The sequence below is a fragment of the Lipotes vexillifer genome, unplaced genomic scaffold, assembly GCF_000442215.2.
Source record: "Lipotes vexillifer unplaced genomic scaffold, Lipotes_vexillifer_v1.1 scaffold2189, whole genome shotgun sequence".
Lineage (NCBI taxonomy): Eukaryota > Metazoa > Chordata > Mammalia > Artiodactyla > Lipotidae > Lipotes > Lipotes vexillifer.
In genome coordinates this window covers 122,163-138,266 of record NW_006789336.1, presented here as the reverse complement: position 1 = coordinate 138,266, position 16,104 = coordinate 122,163, and the positions used below count along the sequence as shown (strand labels likewise).

Below are 16,104 nucleotides of genomic sequence, written 5' to 3'. Positions count from 1 at the left end.
AAAAAAAAAAAAAAAAAAAAAAAAAAAAAAAACTTTGGTTGTATTCAATATCGTACATTGAATGGAAGAAGAAAGACAAGATGATGAATTCTAGTAAACTTATCTTGATGTGATAGTTCTAATTACTGTGAAAAGAACCTTTAGATAAAATTCTATAACCATTCAAGAATTTTTAGGCTTTCTGGCTAGGTAAAGAGTCATTTTAAATACCACTCCAAGCCTCCAACTGTGGTTAAAAAAATTTTTAATATTTGGATAATAATTATTAAGATCTCCTACTACAACCATAAGTGACATTAAATATTTTATATATTATATAAATATATTACAATTATTCTTAAACACAAGTGAGTTAGATATCCCCATTTTGTAAGTGAAGAACATTTTAAAGAGGTAATTTTTCAAGCACCTGAAGCATATCTACAAAAATTAATCATACACTAGGCCTTCCTCAATAAAAAAAAAACTGACCAAAAATAATTTCTTTGGTGAGATAAACATGACAGTGAAAAGTCACTACACAAAACACAATGATTACATTTCACTGACCAACTGTCAAATCTTGGTACACAACAAAGATGCTCATTGATGAGTTACAGGAACAGGAAATTAAAAAGTCAAGGAGGTTTTCCTAATTCTCCAGACTAAGTAACTTACTTCTATAGCACCCTATACTTGTCTTTAATCATAATTTAGTGTAAATGCTTATTTGTTTAGTGTAAGTAATTACTTAATTTTCATCTCCATGAGGGCAGGAACTACTCACTTATAAATTCCCAGGGCTTAGATCAACACGTTGCATATAGAAGCAATCAAACAAATATTCTTATTCCTTTTTACAAATTAGAAGACTAAAGCTAAGAAAGCTACATTTCCTTCCCAGGACCCATACCAGGTAAGTTATAAGACTCAGTTTTGAATCTATGTTTTCTGATTATAGTTCTTTTCACCACAAGATACAATTACTAGTTGGTATCTAAATTATAAGTAATACACACCTGCTGGTTAATAACTTCCAAACGTGAGTCTTTCAAATGTGTCTTTAACCATTCTGTAGCTTGGGAAGAAGGGTCTACCAGAAATGGGCAAACTCGACTCTAATTAAAAAAAAAAAAAGATTATAAGCTTTCATTAAATGAAAATAAGTTCCTAAAAATTATTAATCAATTAATGAGTGAGTTTTTCTCTCAGGCTTTAGAGAACACAAATATACAACTACAATGAGGAAATAAGGGTACAGTTTTTAGCGGCACCAGAGGTTACATTAATCAATTTTACCAGTAATTAATACTAGGTAATTAAATTTAACCACAGTAAAGTGAATATAGTCTTATTTACTACACAATAACACAGAAAATGTATATTAACAATACAGTAAGCAGGAGTTCTAGTCCTAAGTTGATGCCATTTGTACCTCTCTTTTTGGTTTTAAAATACACAGCCAAGTCATTCTCTAACTTTAGATATTCTTTGGTTGAATAAACCATAGAGGCCTTACAAGAGAAGTACAAGCTAATCATAAAAGTATCGCTGAAATAATTAGCAATAAAATTATTTATATTTTAAGACTAATTTCTCTAAAGTACTACATAGTTAATATTACAAAAGGAGTATCCTAGAGGAGAAAATTACATAAGATGATAGGTTAAGATCTAACAAACTAGGAACTAAACTCATTACAGAATGCCTTGCACTAATTAAACTCTGAAACAAACAGAAAATTAGAAACCTAGCATTGTGCCCTATACATACAATGCCATTTAGCAAATGAAAGGAAGTCAATTATACATTTATATATCTTATCAATTTAAATATATGTAAATATATTTAAATAAATATGATAAATTTTAAACCATCTAATAGTCATTGTTACCTAGCAAATTAGATTTAAATAACAGCTGACCTTATTTTTCTTAAATTTTCACATTTATTTGAAAAATGTAATGCAGTTGTGTGCTATAGGGATAAAATAACACATGAAAGTCACAGTGAAGTGAAGACTTAGAACTGGGGTAGATCTAATAAGAACATGGATGTTATCTTAGTGGCACACCAAGAGGGAGAGGGATGGTGGGAATCACATGCCCTGGGGATTAACAGCATTTTATAAGAAATGCTGTTTAAAATTGCTAGCACATGGTGATAATAAAGAGCTGACTGACTTTAAAACAGCTTTATTATTGTTTTAAAATTCTCTCTAGACAATGCGGCCTCTTTTTACCTGCACCCAGAGTGGACCACTCCCACCACAGCTCCACAGTGTTACTCCACTGTATGATCTTTTCCCAGCATCTACTTCTGGAGGCATCCAGAAATAGCAAAATAATATGGCTAGTAAATAGCTTCTTAAGTATTACCAAAGTATTACACCTAGGTTTTAGATCTCATTTTATGCTAGCATTCAATAGCAAACATTCCACAAGTAAACTAGATTTTGCCTGACCACAAAAATAATTATTTTAAATTTTTAAAAAGTTCTTACCCATGATTTCAAACCAATGATCTGATGCAGTTAAAAAGAGAATAAGATAATGTTTCAAAAAATCATGTTTTTAGCATAGAAAATATGCTTAAGAATTTCAAAGAAGGGCTTCCCTGGTGACGCAGTGGTTGAGAGTCCACCTGCCGATGCAGGGGACACGGGTTCATGCCCCGGTCCGGGAAGATCCCACATGCCGCAGAGCGGCTAGGCCTGTGAGCCATGGCCGCTGAGCCTGCGCGTCCAGAGCCTGTGCTCCACAATGGGAGAGGCCACAACAGTGAGAGGCCCGCGTACCGCAAAAAAAAAAAGAATTTCAAAGAATACTTACAAGTTTGTGTTCATCTTATTTACACTTCTCCAGAGATTTAGAGAAGACCTCTGAGGTATATTTTAGGTCTGTGTTCCATGTTTAAATGTGGTAAAATTCTACATTTAACAAATTATAGTAGATCCAAAAATAGTAAGCTTTCATTCATTCATGCTATTCATTCATCTACCATATGTTGAATAATGATTATAATAAGACAACACGAGAGATACAAAAATTAATAAGATACATTCCCTTACCTTCATTGGCCACACATCTAATAAAGAAGCAAAAAAACGCAAATTTTTTCAATCAAAGAGGACACAAAATTCTATAGGTGGATCACAGGCAGAGTTAGGAGAAGCTTCTAGGAAGCAATTCAAGTCAAACTAGGTAAAAAAAAATAGGACTTGGCCAGGCAAAGAAGTAAAAAAAAGCAAATTAGGCCAAAACAACAGCCTGATTGAGAGAAGAATGAAAAGCCTGGGAGTATTGGAAAACTACCAGTAGTTTGGCATAGTTGGAATAAAAAGTATAGACAAAGATGATACATATAAAATGGCAGGAGTTATCAGAGGTCTTTTTGATCATGAAGAGCATTTTATGCCATGTTTAAGGATAATGAAATTTTTATACTGCAGGTAATGGGTAGTCACTGAAATATATTAATCAAGGAACTGTGATGATCAGATTAACATATTAGGAGGATGACTCCAAAATAAAGGAACTGATACAGGGGCAGGGGACCAACTGCTATAATAATGTATTTATCCAGGTACAACATGATGAAAGCCTAAGTGAAGCCACTGGCAGTAGATGTGGTTAGAAGAGAATGAATTCATGACACATTTGAGAAGTAGATTTGACAAGACTTGCTGAATAACTAGCTGAATGTAAAAGTAAAGAGACATAGTAAGAATGAGTTGCAGATTTGCAGTTTGCATTACTGGACCAAGACTGTGACATCTCCAGTGTTAGGAAATAAAAAAGAAGCAGGTTATAGGGAATCGGTGAAGAAGAGAAACAATTATTAAAGTACATAGCTACCTTTGCCTAGCATGCATGCCCCACTCAATGCATTTCTCATGGGATTATCAATCATCTAGCACTGCACACAAGGGATGAGCAGGTGACCCAAACTAACCAATCAGAATCTTTTTGGGGGAGTAACAAATACTGGAAAGGAAGGGAAGAGATATCTTTAGCCTGAGAACATAAATTGTGATAATGGTAAACCTGGAGTCGCCAATGTCTATCCTTAACACAGGGTAGAAAGAACCTATCCAAGAATAAACCCATATCTTAAGATGCAGAGAGAGAGAGATGTCCTGGTAACACCATTTGAATCCTGAAGCTAGTCCCAATCTTTTGAACATCTCAGTTATTTAAAAGCATAAGTTCCTTTTTTTAAGAAAAGAAAAAAAAAGTACTAAAGTCGGCCACTAAAAGATTCTTGACTAAAAGTTTTTTTAAAAAATGATTAAAGACAGAGCTTGAGCTACCTACAAAGCTCCAGGTAACAATATCTAACAGGAAATTAGAACTATAGAGCTCAAAACAGAGGTCAAAGGCTAGAGACACATGATATCTATTGGCAAAAAAGAAAATGATTAGGTAGTGGACATTTTGAAAGAGATTATTTTTTTTCTTCCAGTTTTGCTGATATAATTGACACACAACACTGTGTAAGTTAAGGTGTATAGCATAATGATTTGACTTACATACATCATGAAATGATTATCACAGTAAGTTTAGGGAACATCCATCATCTCATACAGGTACACAATTAGAGAAATAGAAAAAAAATTTTTTTCCTTGTCATGAGAATTCTTAGGATTTGCTCTCTAAGCAAGTTTCATATATAACGTACAGCAGTGTTAATTATATTTATCATAACATAACATCCCTAGTGCTTATTTACCTTATAACTGGGAGTGTGCACTTTTTGACTTTCGTCCAATAAGAAAAAGACTATTTTTAAAACATCTATAAAACTCTATAATTTTATTTTTATTTTTAATAACCACATAAGAGTGGGATAAGAGTAGAAACATTTTGTAAATAAAACTAAAGCTCATCTTTTGATAAGATAAGGAGAATTATATGAACAGGAATAACATAAAATAAATAAGTTAAAACATATACTGAAACACACACATATATCTTTGAGAGGCAGCCTTACAGCATAGACTGGCTAGATGGCAGTGTTTGAATCTTGGCTCTACCTCTTGACAGCTCTGTGACCCTGAACAAGAAACTTAATCCTTTTGCGTCTCAACTTCCTTATCTACAAAAAGGGATAATACATGTACCTACTAAATAGGGTTGATTTGAAAATTAAATGAGTTAAGTGTTTAAGTGCTTTACTTGTATTAATTCTTAAATAATAATATATGAAGAACATAGTAAGTACATGTAAGTGTTGATTATTATTATGCATTTGGGATTTAAGGAAAAAATGTTTTCCCTATGCAATTTACCTTTACAATTTTATATTCTTTAGACTAATAGCAAATTAGTTTGCATTTCCTCAGCATACAATAAATGGCAGGAAGGGAAAAAAAAAATCTCAGAAATTGAGTGGTATAAAGAAAACTAATTTGACACTGAACTGTCCATAAACAATAAAAAAAAAAAAAATACCTAGTACATCTTCACCAAGATTTAAACCAAGAAAAATTTACAACACTGTGAAATTTAAATGAATCATATTTTTCCATCTTCTTTCTGGATGCTTTCACTCACACCTCTCCATAGTGTCTCATACTCTCCATTTATCACCTGAGTTCCACAATATTACAAAGATCATACAATTATCTTCCAAACAAGGACACATTTGAGAGTAATGAAAAAATTATTAATAATCACATCAGGAGAACAGGTGTAAATCATAGTCCAAGCAATCCAGGACACCATGGCCAAGATTTTCCCCTGCTCCTCAAGGACATAGGTCATATGAGCTTTCTGTGGCAGATAATTATTTGACTATTTCCTCACCCAGATAACACATGTGCTTCAATAGTTAGCTTAAACCAAATATGAAAATTCCAAGTATCTTTTGTTGTAAGACAAGGAATAATTGTGGACATAAAAGGCTATCCTTAGAATCAATAAGGGATTGAGTGACTATAGCCCTTGAATCTGGGAAATCCCACACTGAATCTCTGAAAAGCTTTCTTGTAGTTAATGAGGAGACATGCTATATCTCTGAATCAAAAATACATTTAATTCATCACACCTAGTCATTTTTTTTCTCAGGGAAGACTCCCAGAAACCCAATTTGTACATATTTAGACATATAACTTCATATCACATGGTAATGTTAATGAGTAGATGTTATAGACTTCTTGTATCCAACCACACACGCAACTACAACAGTTTATTCTAAATCTAGTCCACCTTAGAATTAAGATAAAATGTTAACCGTAATGGAAAATTTATTTCAACAAAATGACTAATAACTCTAACAAGTTTGTCCAAATGGTTTTGTTTTGTCATATAAATGCACATGTGTCTGTAAGAAACTTGGCAATATTAAATACAAAGTATACTAAGCTTGTCATTAAAATTAATTTCAAAGACAATATCCTCCAAATTCATCATGAAAGACAATTTAATTCAGAATACAAAATAAATATTTTCAATTACTATTATCAGTAAAAAAATAAAAATTATTGTGATATATTTTTTCTAAAAGCCTCTGATTTCTTATGGAATAAAAAAGAAAAATTGTTAAACTAGTATTTTTTTTTTAATCTGCAAACAATTGCTTTCTTGGAGTACTGAAAAAGGAGTGACTATGAAACCTTGGGAAAGGAATAACAAATATGATAAAAAGTACTAGGTTGTAATGAATTTACTTACATACACATTTAGAGTTCCAGATTTGTAATTCTAGTGTGAAAAATAATGATAAAAATGTTTAAAAAATAAATTAAAGTTTAAGCCAAATCAAATTAAAAGAAGGCAAAATTGTGTAATCTTTGTTCAACGACTTCTATGCTAGTAAAACACCAATGTATAGAGTCAAAGCATAGTCAGCTGATTAACAGGTCAAATCAAACAGAATAAATTATTCAGGAATGAACAGGGACCACAATTCATACTCACAATATGAATCTTATAATAATATAGCTTACACTGCCTAAGGAGAAGCATTTAATGTTTATATTTTCTTTGAGATGTAGAGTTATGGGATAAAGAAATGGTGTGTGGACAGAGAGAAGGGTTGTAGAGAGGAAAGAAAACACTGGTAATATAGGGTATAAACTGCTGAGATAAAAAGAATAGAAAAAACAAAACATATTTTCAAGGGGGAAACGTTATCTTCCAAATCCTGTATCAGAAAGGTAAACTAAAGTAATGGTAAAAAAAAATCAAACTTCATACAAAGAAATGATTTGCTTATATACAAGATTTTGAATTTGGTTTTCACACTCACTGCTAATTAAGGTATAATAGTTTCAATTTTAAATAATTACTTTTTGGAAACATATACTATGTAAAAGAACAATTTCCCAAAATATGCACATGGTTATCTTTAACTTATAACCCAAAACTTATCCATCTTCACTTTCCATAACTTTGTAAAACAAAATGAAATAAAAGTATAAAATTTTTATTTTTAAAATATACTCTAGATGAAAGAACTATATAACCAAATGAATCAAGTATCCCTAAAACATTTCTATTATCAGGAAGTTCAATTTAAAATATTTTGCCATCAAAATGATACCATTTTTATTTATACTTTTATATTAAGGTAAAAAATAAATTACACTGAAAATTTTAGAGATGCTACCTGAATCACAAATGGATTTTTATTAGCAAAATACTTTTACTTAACTAAGACTAACTGTGAAAGCCTAAGGATTTGAAGAAAGTACTTCATGGAGCAAGCTTCAAAAGAAACATTTCTAATGAGAAGATTAAAGTAGATTAATTACCTGTAAGATAATAAGAGCATTTTCTATGGAAAGGTCATCTGATGGTAGGCCTTCACTTTTCCAAATTAACTGTTCACTTTCAGTACAAAGAAATCTCCTCAAATCAAATTCTGAAAAATTAAGATATCAATAATACTTTACTACAATAATCTTATGCTTGATAAAAGAAAGGAAATAAAACTATTTATAATATACTCAAACAAAAGTCCCATGATCATTCTTAATATGCAATCCATTCTTCTGCATTTAGAATCAGAAACTAAAGAGAAAACAAGTTTTAAAAAGTGCAAAGGAATGAAACTCAAATTATATTTCTTCTATCAAATGAATGTTTCACAACTATAATAATTTGTGAAAACCACAAAATTCACAAAGAATTTTGGAATTCCTACATCTCATCTTACCATACGAAATTAGTGTAAAAATTAATAAAATGTTTAACTGCATTCATACAACATCAAAATAATTCAGTGGTGTCAGTTTCAAAAAGAGATTTTATGGGTAGAAGAGTCATTATAATAAAGCGATTCTCAGAACATTTGTAGAATTTAGCAAATCTAAAGTAGTTATGGTATGCTTTAACTTACAGAAAATTTTCCTCATTTAAAAAAAAGTAAAATGACAAAAATCAAAAGATGTGCTTTTTAGTATACTGAAATTTCAAATTTATGAATAACTAAATACAAACTTTCAAGACCAGCTGACTTGGTCCATTCTACCAAACAGGTTTTTCTCAGACCCTCAGGAGCAGCAGAAAGATATGTAATAAATGCAGCAGCTAGCTGAGCTCTTTTAGGAAGAGTAGCTAATTCCTCTGTTATCTCTGTAACCTGGAAAAAAAGTGGAGAGAGAGAGAGCAACATATAGATATGTTCTAAGATAGAAAAAAATATTAATAGCTTCACAAATTGAAGTTTTGACTACAGAAAAAATCATTTATTGGTTTAAAGTAATAACATGTCTGAACAAAATTGTCAAAATGTAAAAATACCAACAAGACCTCAGACCTTGCTGTGATATTAAAACAATGTATAAAATCCCAACATATCTGGAAAGAAGAATATATTTTGTCATTGAAATTTCCTAATAATTCTGATAAATACTGTGAATTAGCATCACTTTGTAAAACATGGTTTAGAAACACAGAGTATGAGCAAAGGTAAAAAACAAAAATTAAGCATGGAGACTCTTTAACTAGAAGCATAGTGTGGCTAATGCATAAGCCTGAGCAGAAAGAGTACCAAAATAGGAATAATGAAAAGAGAAACACAGAATTGATTGGAAGGAGGAAGATTTGAAAGTCTTCCCATGCCACGCAAAGTAGCTTCAGTTTTAACCTGCGGTAATAATGAGCCACTGAAAGTGTTTAAACAGAGCAGTGAGTGATGTAATGAGACTGGGTTTTAGAAAGATAGTTCAGCTGACAAATAAGAATCAACTAATTAAAGGGTCAGATAGGAGAAAGACAAGTCAGGAGAATTCAGGTGAAAAAAGAAAAAGAAGAGCATTAAGGAGGGAAGACAAATATGAGGGATATTTGCAAAGGGATACAAATTAATAGAAGGAGTCTAAGATAATCCACATATTTTTAGTTTTGATGCCTATAAGAAAGACGCCTTATGAGACATAGGAAATAAAAGAGATTTCATATGAGAAAAGAAAATAAGTTAATTTAGACATGTAATTGAGTTCCGGAGACAGCTGAATGCCAATATCTAAGGTGTAGTTACAAATATGAATTTAAAAGTCAGCAGATTAGAAACATAGCTCTGGTCAGCATCATCATTTGGGTGATATTCTTAAGACTGGATGAGAATTCTGAGAATATTTGCACAGAAAGGAGCTGAGAAAGAGAATACTGAGGAGGCAATCAACATTATTGGATAAGCAGATGAGGAGGATCCAGCAAAGGCAGGAATCTAACTGCTTAAAACAAAAACAAAATCAAAACAAATGAACCAAAACAAGAGACAACACTTTAACAAAGTTGAAATAAGAGAGAATTTCAAACACAAATAAATAGTTGACAGTGTCAAATCCTAAGAGGACTGTCTTGGTAAAGGTAAATCCAAAAAAGGCTCTAAACAGTACTAAGTTCTCCACAACTCATTTTTACCACTACCTTTTCCTAACTAAAAGAGAAATAGGATGCTTTGTCTAAAATCCATTCATATAAAGATATTTTGCTTAAAATTTAATTCATGGCAGAGCTTCAAGATGGCAGAGGAGTAAGACATGGAGATCACCTTCCTCCCCACAAATACATCAGAAATACATCTACATGTGGAACAACTCCTACAGAACACCTACTGAACACTGGTAGAAGACCTCAGACTTCCTAAAAGGCAAAGAACTCCCCATGTACCTGGGTAGGGCAAAAGAAAAAAGAAAAAACAGAGACAAAAGAACAGGGATGGGACCTGCACCAGTGGGAGGGAGCTGTGAAGGTGGAAAAATTTCCACGCACTAGGAAGCCCCTTTACTGGTGGAGACAGGGGGTGGCCGGGGGGAGAAGCTTCAGAGTCATGGAGGAGAGCGCAGCAACAGGGGTGCGGAGGGCAAAACAGAGAGATTCCCGCACAGAGGATCGCTGCCGACCAGCACTCACCAGCCTGAGAGGCCTGTCTGCTCACCCACAGGGACAGGTTGGGGCTAGGAGTGGAGACTCGGGTTTCAGAGGTCAGATGCCAGGGAGAGGACTTGGGTTGGCCATGTGAACACAGCCGGCAGGGGGCCAGTGCACCTCAGCTAGCCAGGAGGGAGTCTGGGAAAATGTCTGGAACTGCCTAAGAGGCAAGACACCATTGTTTCGGAGTGTGCAAGGAGAGGGGATTCAGAGCACCATGTAAATGAGCTCCAGAGACAGGCGCTAGCCAAGGCTATCAGTGCAGACACCAGTGATGGGCATGAGATGCTAAGGCTGCTGCTGCCGCCACCAAGAAGCCTGTGTGCGAGCACAGGTCACTATCCACACCTCCCCTCCCGGCAGCCTGTGCAGCCCGCCACTGTCAGGGTCCTGTGATCCAGGAACAACTTCCCCAGGAGAACACATGGCATGCCTCAGGCTGTTGCAACATCATGCTGACCTCTGCCGCTGTAGGCTCAATCCACATTCCGTACCCCTCCCTCCCCCTGGCTTGAGTGAGCAACAGACCCCTAATACGCTGCTGCTTTAATCCTGTCCTGTCTGGGCAGGGAAGAGATGCTCTCAGGCAACCTACAAGCAGAGGCAGGGCCAAATCCAACGCTGAACCCCAGGAGCTGGGCGAACAAAGAAGAAAAAGGGAAATCTCTCCATGAAGCCTCAGGAGCAGTGGATTAAAACTCCACAATCAACTTGACGTACCCTGCATCTTTGGAAAACCTGAATATACAACGAAACATCCCAAAACTGAGGCAGTGGACTTTGGGAGTAATTGCAGACTTGGGGTTTGCTTTCTGCATCTAATTTGTTTCTGGTTTTATGTTTATCTTAGTTTAGTATTTAGAGCTTATTATCACTGGCAGATTTATTTACTGATTTGGTTGAATTCTTCGTTTTTTATACATATATAAATATTTTTCCTTCTTCTCCTTTTGCGACTGTGTATGGATATGCTTCTTTGTGTAATTTTGTCTGTATAGCTTTGCTTTTATCATTTGTCTTAGGGTTCTGTGCGGCTTTTTTTTTTTTTAGTATACTTTTTAGTGCTTGTTATCATTGGTGGATTTGTTTTTTGGATTGGTTACTCTTTTTTCATTATTTTTTATTTTTTTGTTTTTAATAATATTTTTCAATTTAATTTTTTTCATTCTTTCTTTTTTTTCTCCCTTTTCTTCTGAGCCGTGTGGCTGACAGAGTCTTGCTGTTCTAGCCAGGTGTCAAGCCTGAGCATCTGAGGTGGGAGAGCTGAGTTCAGGACATTGGTCCACCAGAGACTTCCCGGCCCCACCCGTAATATCAAACAGCAAAAGCTCTCTCAGAGATCTCCATCTGAACGTGAAGACCCAGCTCCACTAAACGACCAGCAAGCTAGAGCACTGGACACCCTATGCGAAACAACTAGCAAGAGAGGAACACAACCCCACGCGTTAGCAGAGAGGCAGCCTAAAATCATAATAAGTCACAGACAACCCAAAACACACCAACAGACGTGGACCTGCCCACCAGAAAGACAAGATCCAGCCTCATCCACCAGAACACAGGCACCAGTCCCCTCCCCCAGGAAACCTACACAACCCACTGAACCAACCCTACCCACTGGAGGCAGACACCAAAAACAACAGGAACTACGAACCTGCAGCCTGCAAAAAGGAGACCCCAAACACAGTAAGTTAAGAAAATGAGAAGACAGAGAAATACACAGCAGATGAAGGAGCAATGTAAAAACCCACCCAACCAAACAAATGAAGAGGAAATAGTCAGTCTACCTGAAAAAGAATTCAGAGTAATCATAGTAAAGATGATCCAAAATCTTGGAAATAGAATGGAGAAAACACAAGAAACGTTTAACAAGGAACTAGAAGAACTAAAGAGCAAACAAACAATGATGAACAACACAATATATGAACTTAAAAATTCTCTAGAAGGAATCAATAGCAGAATAACTGAGGGAGAAGAACAGATAAGTGACCTGAAAGTTAAAACAGCGGAAATAACTGTTGCATAGCAGAATAAAGAAAAGAGAATGAAAAGAATTTAAGACAGTCTCATAGACCTCTGGGACAACATTAAATGCACCAACATTCGAATTATAGGGGTCCCAGAAGAAGAAGAGAAAAAGAGAGGGACTGAGAAAATATTTGAAGAGATTATAGTTGAAAACTTCCCTAATATGGGAAAGGAAATAGTCGATCAAGTCCAGGAAGCGCAGAGAGTCCCATACAGGATAAATCCAAGGAAAAATACACCACAACACAAATTAATCAAACTATTAAAAATGAAATACAAATAAAAAATATTAAAAGCAGCAAGGGAAAAGCAACAAATAACATACAAGGGAATCCCCATAAGGTTAACAGCTGATCTTTCAGCAGAAACTCTGCAAACCAGAAGGGAGTGAGAGGACATATTTAAAGTGATGAGAGAAAAACCTACAACCAAGATTACTCTACCCAGAAAGGATATCATTCAGATTCGATGGAGAAATTAAAACCTTTACAGACAAACAAAAGCTAAGAGCATTCAGCACCATCAAACCAGTTTTACAACAAATCCTAAAGGAACTTCTCTAGGCAGGAAACACAAGAGAAAGAAATGACCTACAATAACCCAAAACAATTAAGAAAATGGTAATAGGAACACATATATTGATAACTACCTTAAATGTAAATGGATTAAATGCTCCAACCAAAACACATAGACACCTGAATGGGTACAAAAACAAGACCTATATATATGCAGTCTACAATAGACCCACTTCAGACCTAGGGACACAGACAAACTGAAAGTGAGGGGATGGAAAAAGATATTCCATGCAAATGCAAATCAGAAGGAAGCTGGAGTAGCAATTTTCATATCAGACAAAATAGACTTTAAAATAAAGACTATTACAAGAGAAAAAGAAGGACACTAAATAATGATCAAGGGATCAATCCAAGAAGAAGATATAACAATTGTAAATATTTATGCACCCAAACATAGGAGCACCTCAATACTTAAGACGAATACTAACAGCCATAAACAGAGAAATCGGCAGTAACACAATCATAGTAGGGGACTTTAACATCCCACTTTCACCAATGGACAGATCATCCAAAATGAAAATGAATAAGGAAACACAAGCTTTAAATGATACCTTAAACAAGATGGACTTAATTGATATTTAAAGGACATTCCATCCAAAAACAACAGAATACTCTTTCTTCTCAAGTGCTAATGGAATATTCTCCAGGATAGATCATACCTTGGGTCACAAATCAAGCCTTGGTAAATTTAAGAAAATTGATATTGTATCAAGTATCTTTTCCGACCACAATGCTATGAAACTAGATATCAATTACAGGAAAAAAATCTGTAAAAAATACAACCACATGAAGGCTAAACAATATACTACTACATAACCAAGAGATCACTGAAGAAATCAAAGAAAAAAACCTAGAAACAAGTGACAATGAAAACACTACAACCCAAAACCTAGGGGATGCAGCAAAAGCAGTTCTAAGAGGGAGGTTTATAGCAATATAATCCTACCTCAAGAAACAAGAAATATCTCAAATAAACAACCTAAACTTACACCTTAAGCAGTTAGAGAAAGAAGAACAAAAAAATCCCAAAGTTAGCAGAAGGAAAGAAATCATAAATATCAGATTCAAAATAAATGAAAAAGAAATGGAGAAAAAAATAGCTAAGATCAATAAAACTAAAAGCTGGTTCTTTGAGAAGATAAACAAAATTGATAAACCATTAGCCAGACTCATCAAGAATAAAAGGGAGAAGACTAAAATCAACAGAATTAGAAATGAAAAAGAAGAAGTAACAACTGACACTGCAGAAAAACAGAGGATCATGAGAGATTACTACAAGCAACTATATGCCAATGATATGGACAACGTGGAAGAAATGAACAAATTCTTAGAAAAGCACAACCTCCCGAGACTGAACCAGGAAGAAACAGAAAATATAAACAGGCCAATCACAAGCACTGAAATTGAAACTGTGATTAAAAATCTTCCAACAGGGCTTCCCTGGTGGCGCAGTGTTGAGAGTCCGCCTACTGATGCAGGGGACACATGTTCGTGCCCTGGTCTGGGAAGACTCCACATGCCGCGGAGCGGCTGGGCCCGTGAGCCATGGCTGCTGAGCCTGCGCATCCGGAGCCTGTGCTCTGCAATGGGAGAGGCCACAACAGTGAGAGGCCTGCGTACTGCAAAAAAAAAAAAAAAAAAAAAAAATCTTCCAACAAACGAAAGCTCAGGACTCGATGGATTCACAGGCAAATTCTATCAAACATTTAGAGAAGAGCTAACACCTATCCTTCTGAAACTCTTCCAAAATATAGTAGAGGGAGGAACTCTCCTAAACTCATCGTACAAGGCCACCATCACCCTGATAACAAAACCAAAGATGTCACCATAAAAGAAAATTACAGACCAATATCACTGATGAACATAAATACAAAAATCCTCAACAAAATACTAGCAAACAGAATCCAGCAGCACATTAAAAGGATCATACACCCTGATCAAGTGGCATTTCTCCCAGGAATGCAAGGATTCTTCAATATATGAAATTCAATCAATGTGATAAAGCATATTAACGAACTGAAGGAGAAAACCATATGATCATCTCAATAGACGCAGAAAAAGCTTTCGAGAAAATTCAACACCCACTTATGATAAAAACTCTACAGAACATAGGTATAGAGGGAACTTACCTCAACATAATAAAGGTCATATATGACAAACCCACAGCCAACATCATTCTCAATGGTGAAAAACTGAAACCATTTCCACTAAGATCAGGAAAAAGACAAGGTTGCCCACTCTCACCACTATTATTCAACATAGTTTTGGAAGTTTTAGCCACAGCAATCAGACAAGAAAAAGAAATAAAACAAATCCAAATTGGAAAAGAAGAAGTAAAACTGTCACTGTTTACAGATGACATGATACTATTCATAAAGAATCACAGTGATGCTACCAGAAAATACTAGAGCTAATCAATGAATCTGGTAAAGTAGCAGGATACAAAATTAATGCACAGAAATCTCCCACATTCCTATACACTAATGATGAAAAATCTGAAAGAGAAATTAAGGAAATACTCCCATTTACCATTGCAACAAAAAGAATAAAATACCTAGGAATAAACCTACCTAAGGAGACAAAAGACCTGTATGCAGAAAACTGTAAGACACTGATGAAAGAAATTAAAGATAATACAAACAGATGGAGAGATATACTATGTGCCTGGATTGGAAGAATCAACTTTGTGAAAATGACTATACCACCCAAAGCAATCTACAGATTCAGTGCAATCCCTATCAAACTACCAATGGCATTTTTCACAGAACTAGAACAAAAAATTTCACAATTTGTATGGAAACACAAAAGACCCCGAATAGCCAAAGCAATCTTGAGAAAGAAAACTGGAGCTGGAGGAATCAGGCTCCCTGTCTTCAGACTATACTACAAAGCCACAGTAATCAAGACAGAATGGTATTGCCACAAGAACAGAAATATAGATCAATGGAACAGGATAGAAAGCCCGGAGATCAATCCACACACATATGGTCATCTTATTTTTGATAAAGGAGGCAAGATTATACAATGGTGAAAAGTCTATAAAGAGAACTACAATACGACCCAGCAATCCCACTACTGGGCATATACCCTGAGAAAACCATAATTCAAAAAGAGACATGTAACACAATTTTCACTGCAGCACT

General features: G+C 34.9%; 1 protein-coding gene across 1 annotated transcript in view; it reads right to left on the bottom strand.

Moving 5' to 3' along the window:
* DYNC2H1 (dynein cytoplasmic 2 heavy chain 1) overlaps positions 1–16,104 on the bottom strand; it is a gene marked incomplete at both ends in the record, with an annotated part of 341,923 nt that overhangs the window by 204,124 nt on the left and 121,695 nt on the right. Inside the window, 4 exons of the mRNA XM_007462583.1 lie at positions 999–1,097; positions 2,483–2,503; positions 7,736–7,845; positions 8,424–8,565. Coding sequence (XP_007462645.1) covers positions 999–1,097; positions 2,483–2,503; positions 7,736–7,845; positions 8,424–8,565 — 372 coding nt within the window. The remainder of the gene's footprint in view (positions 1–998; positions 1,098–2,482; positions 2,504–7,735; positions 7,846–8,423; positions 8,566–16,104) is intronic.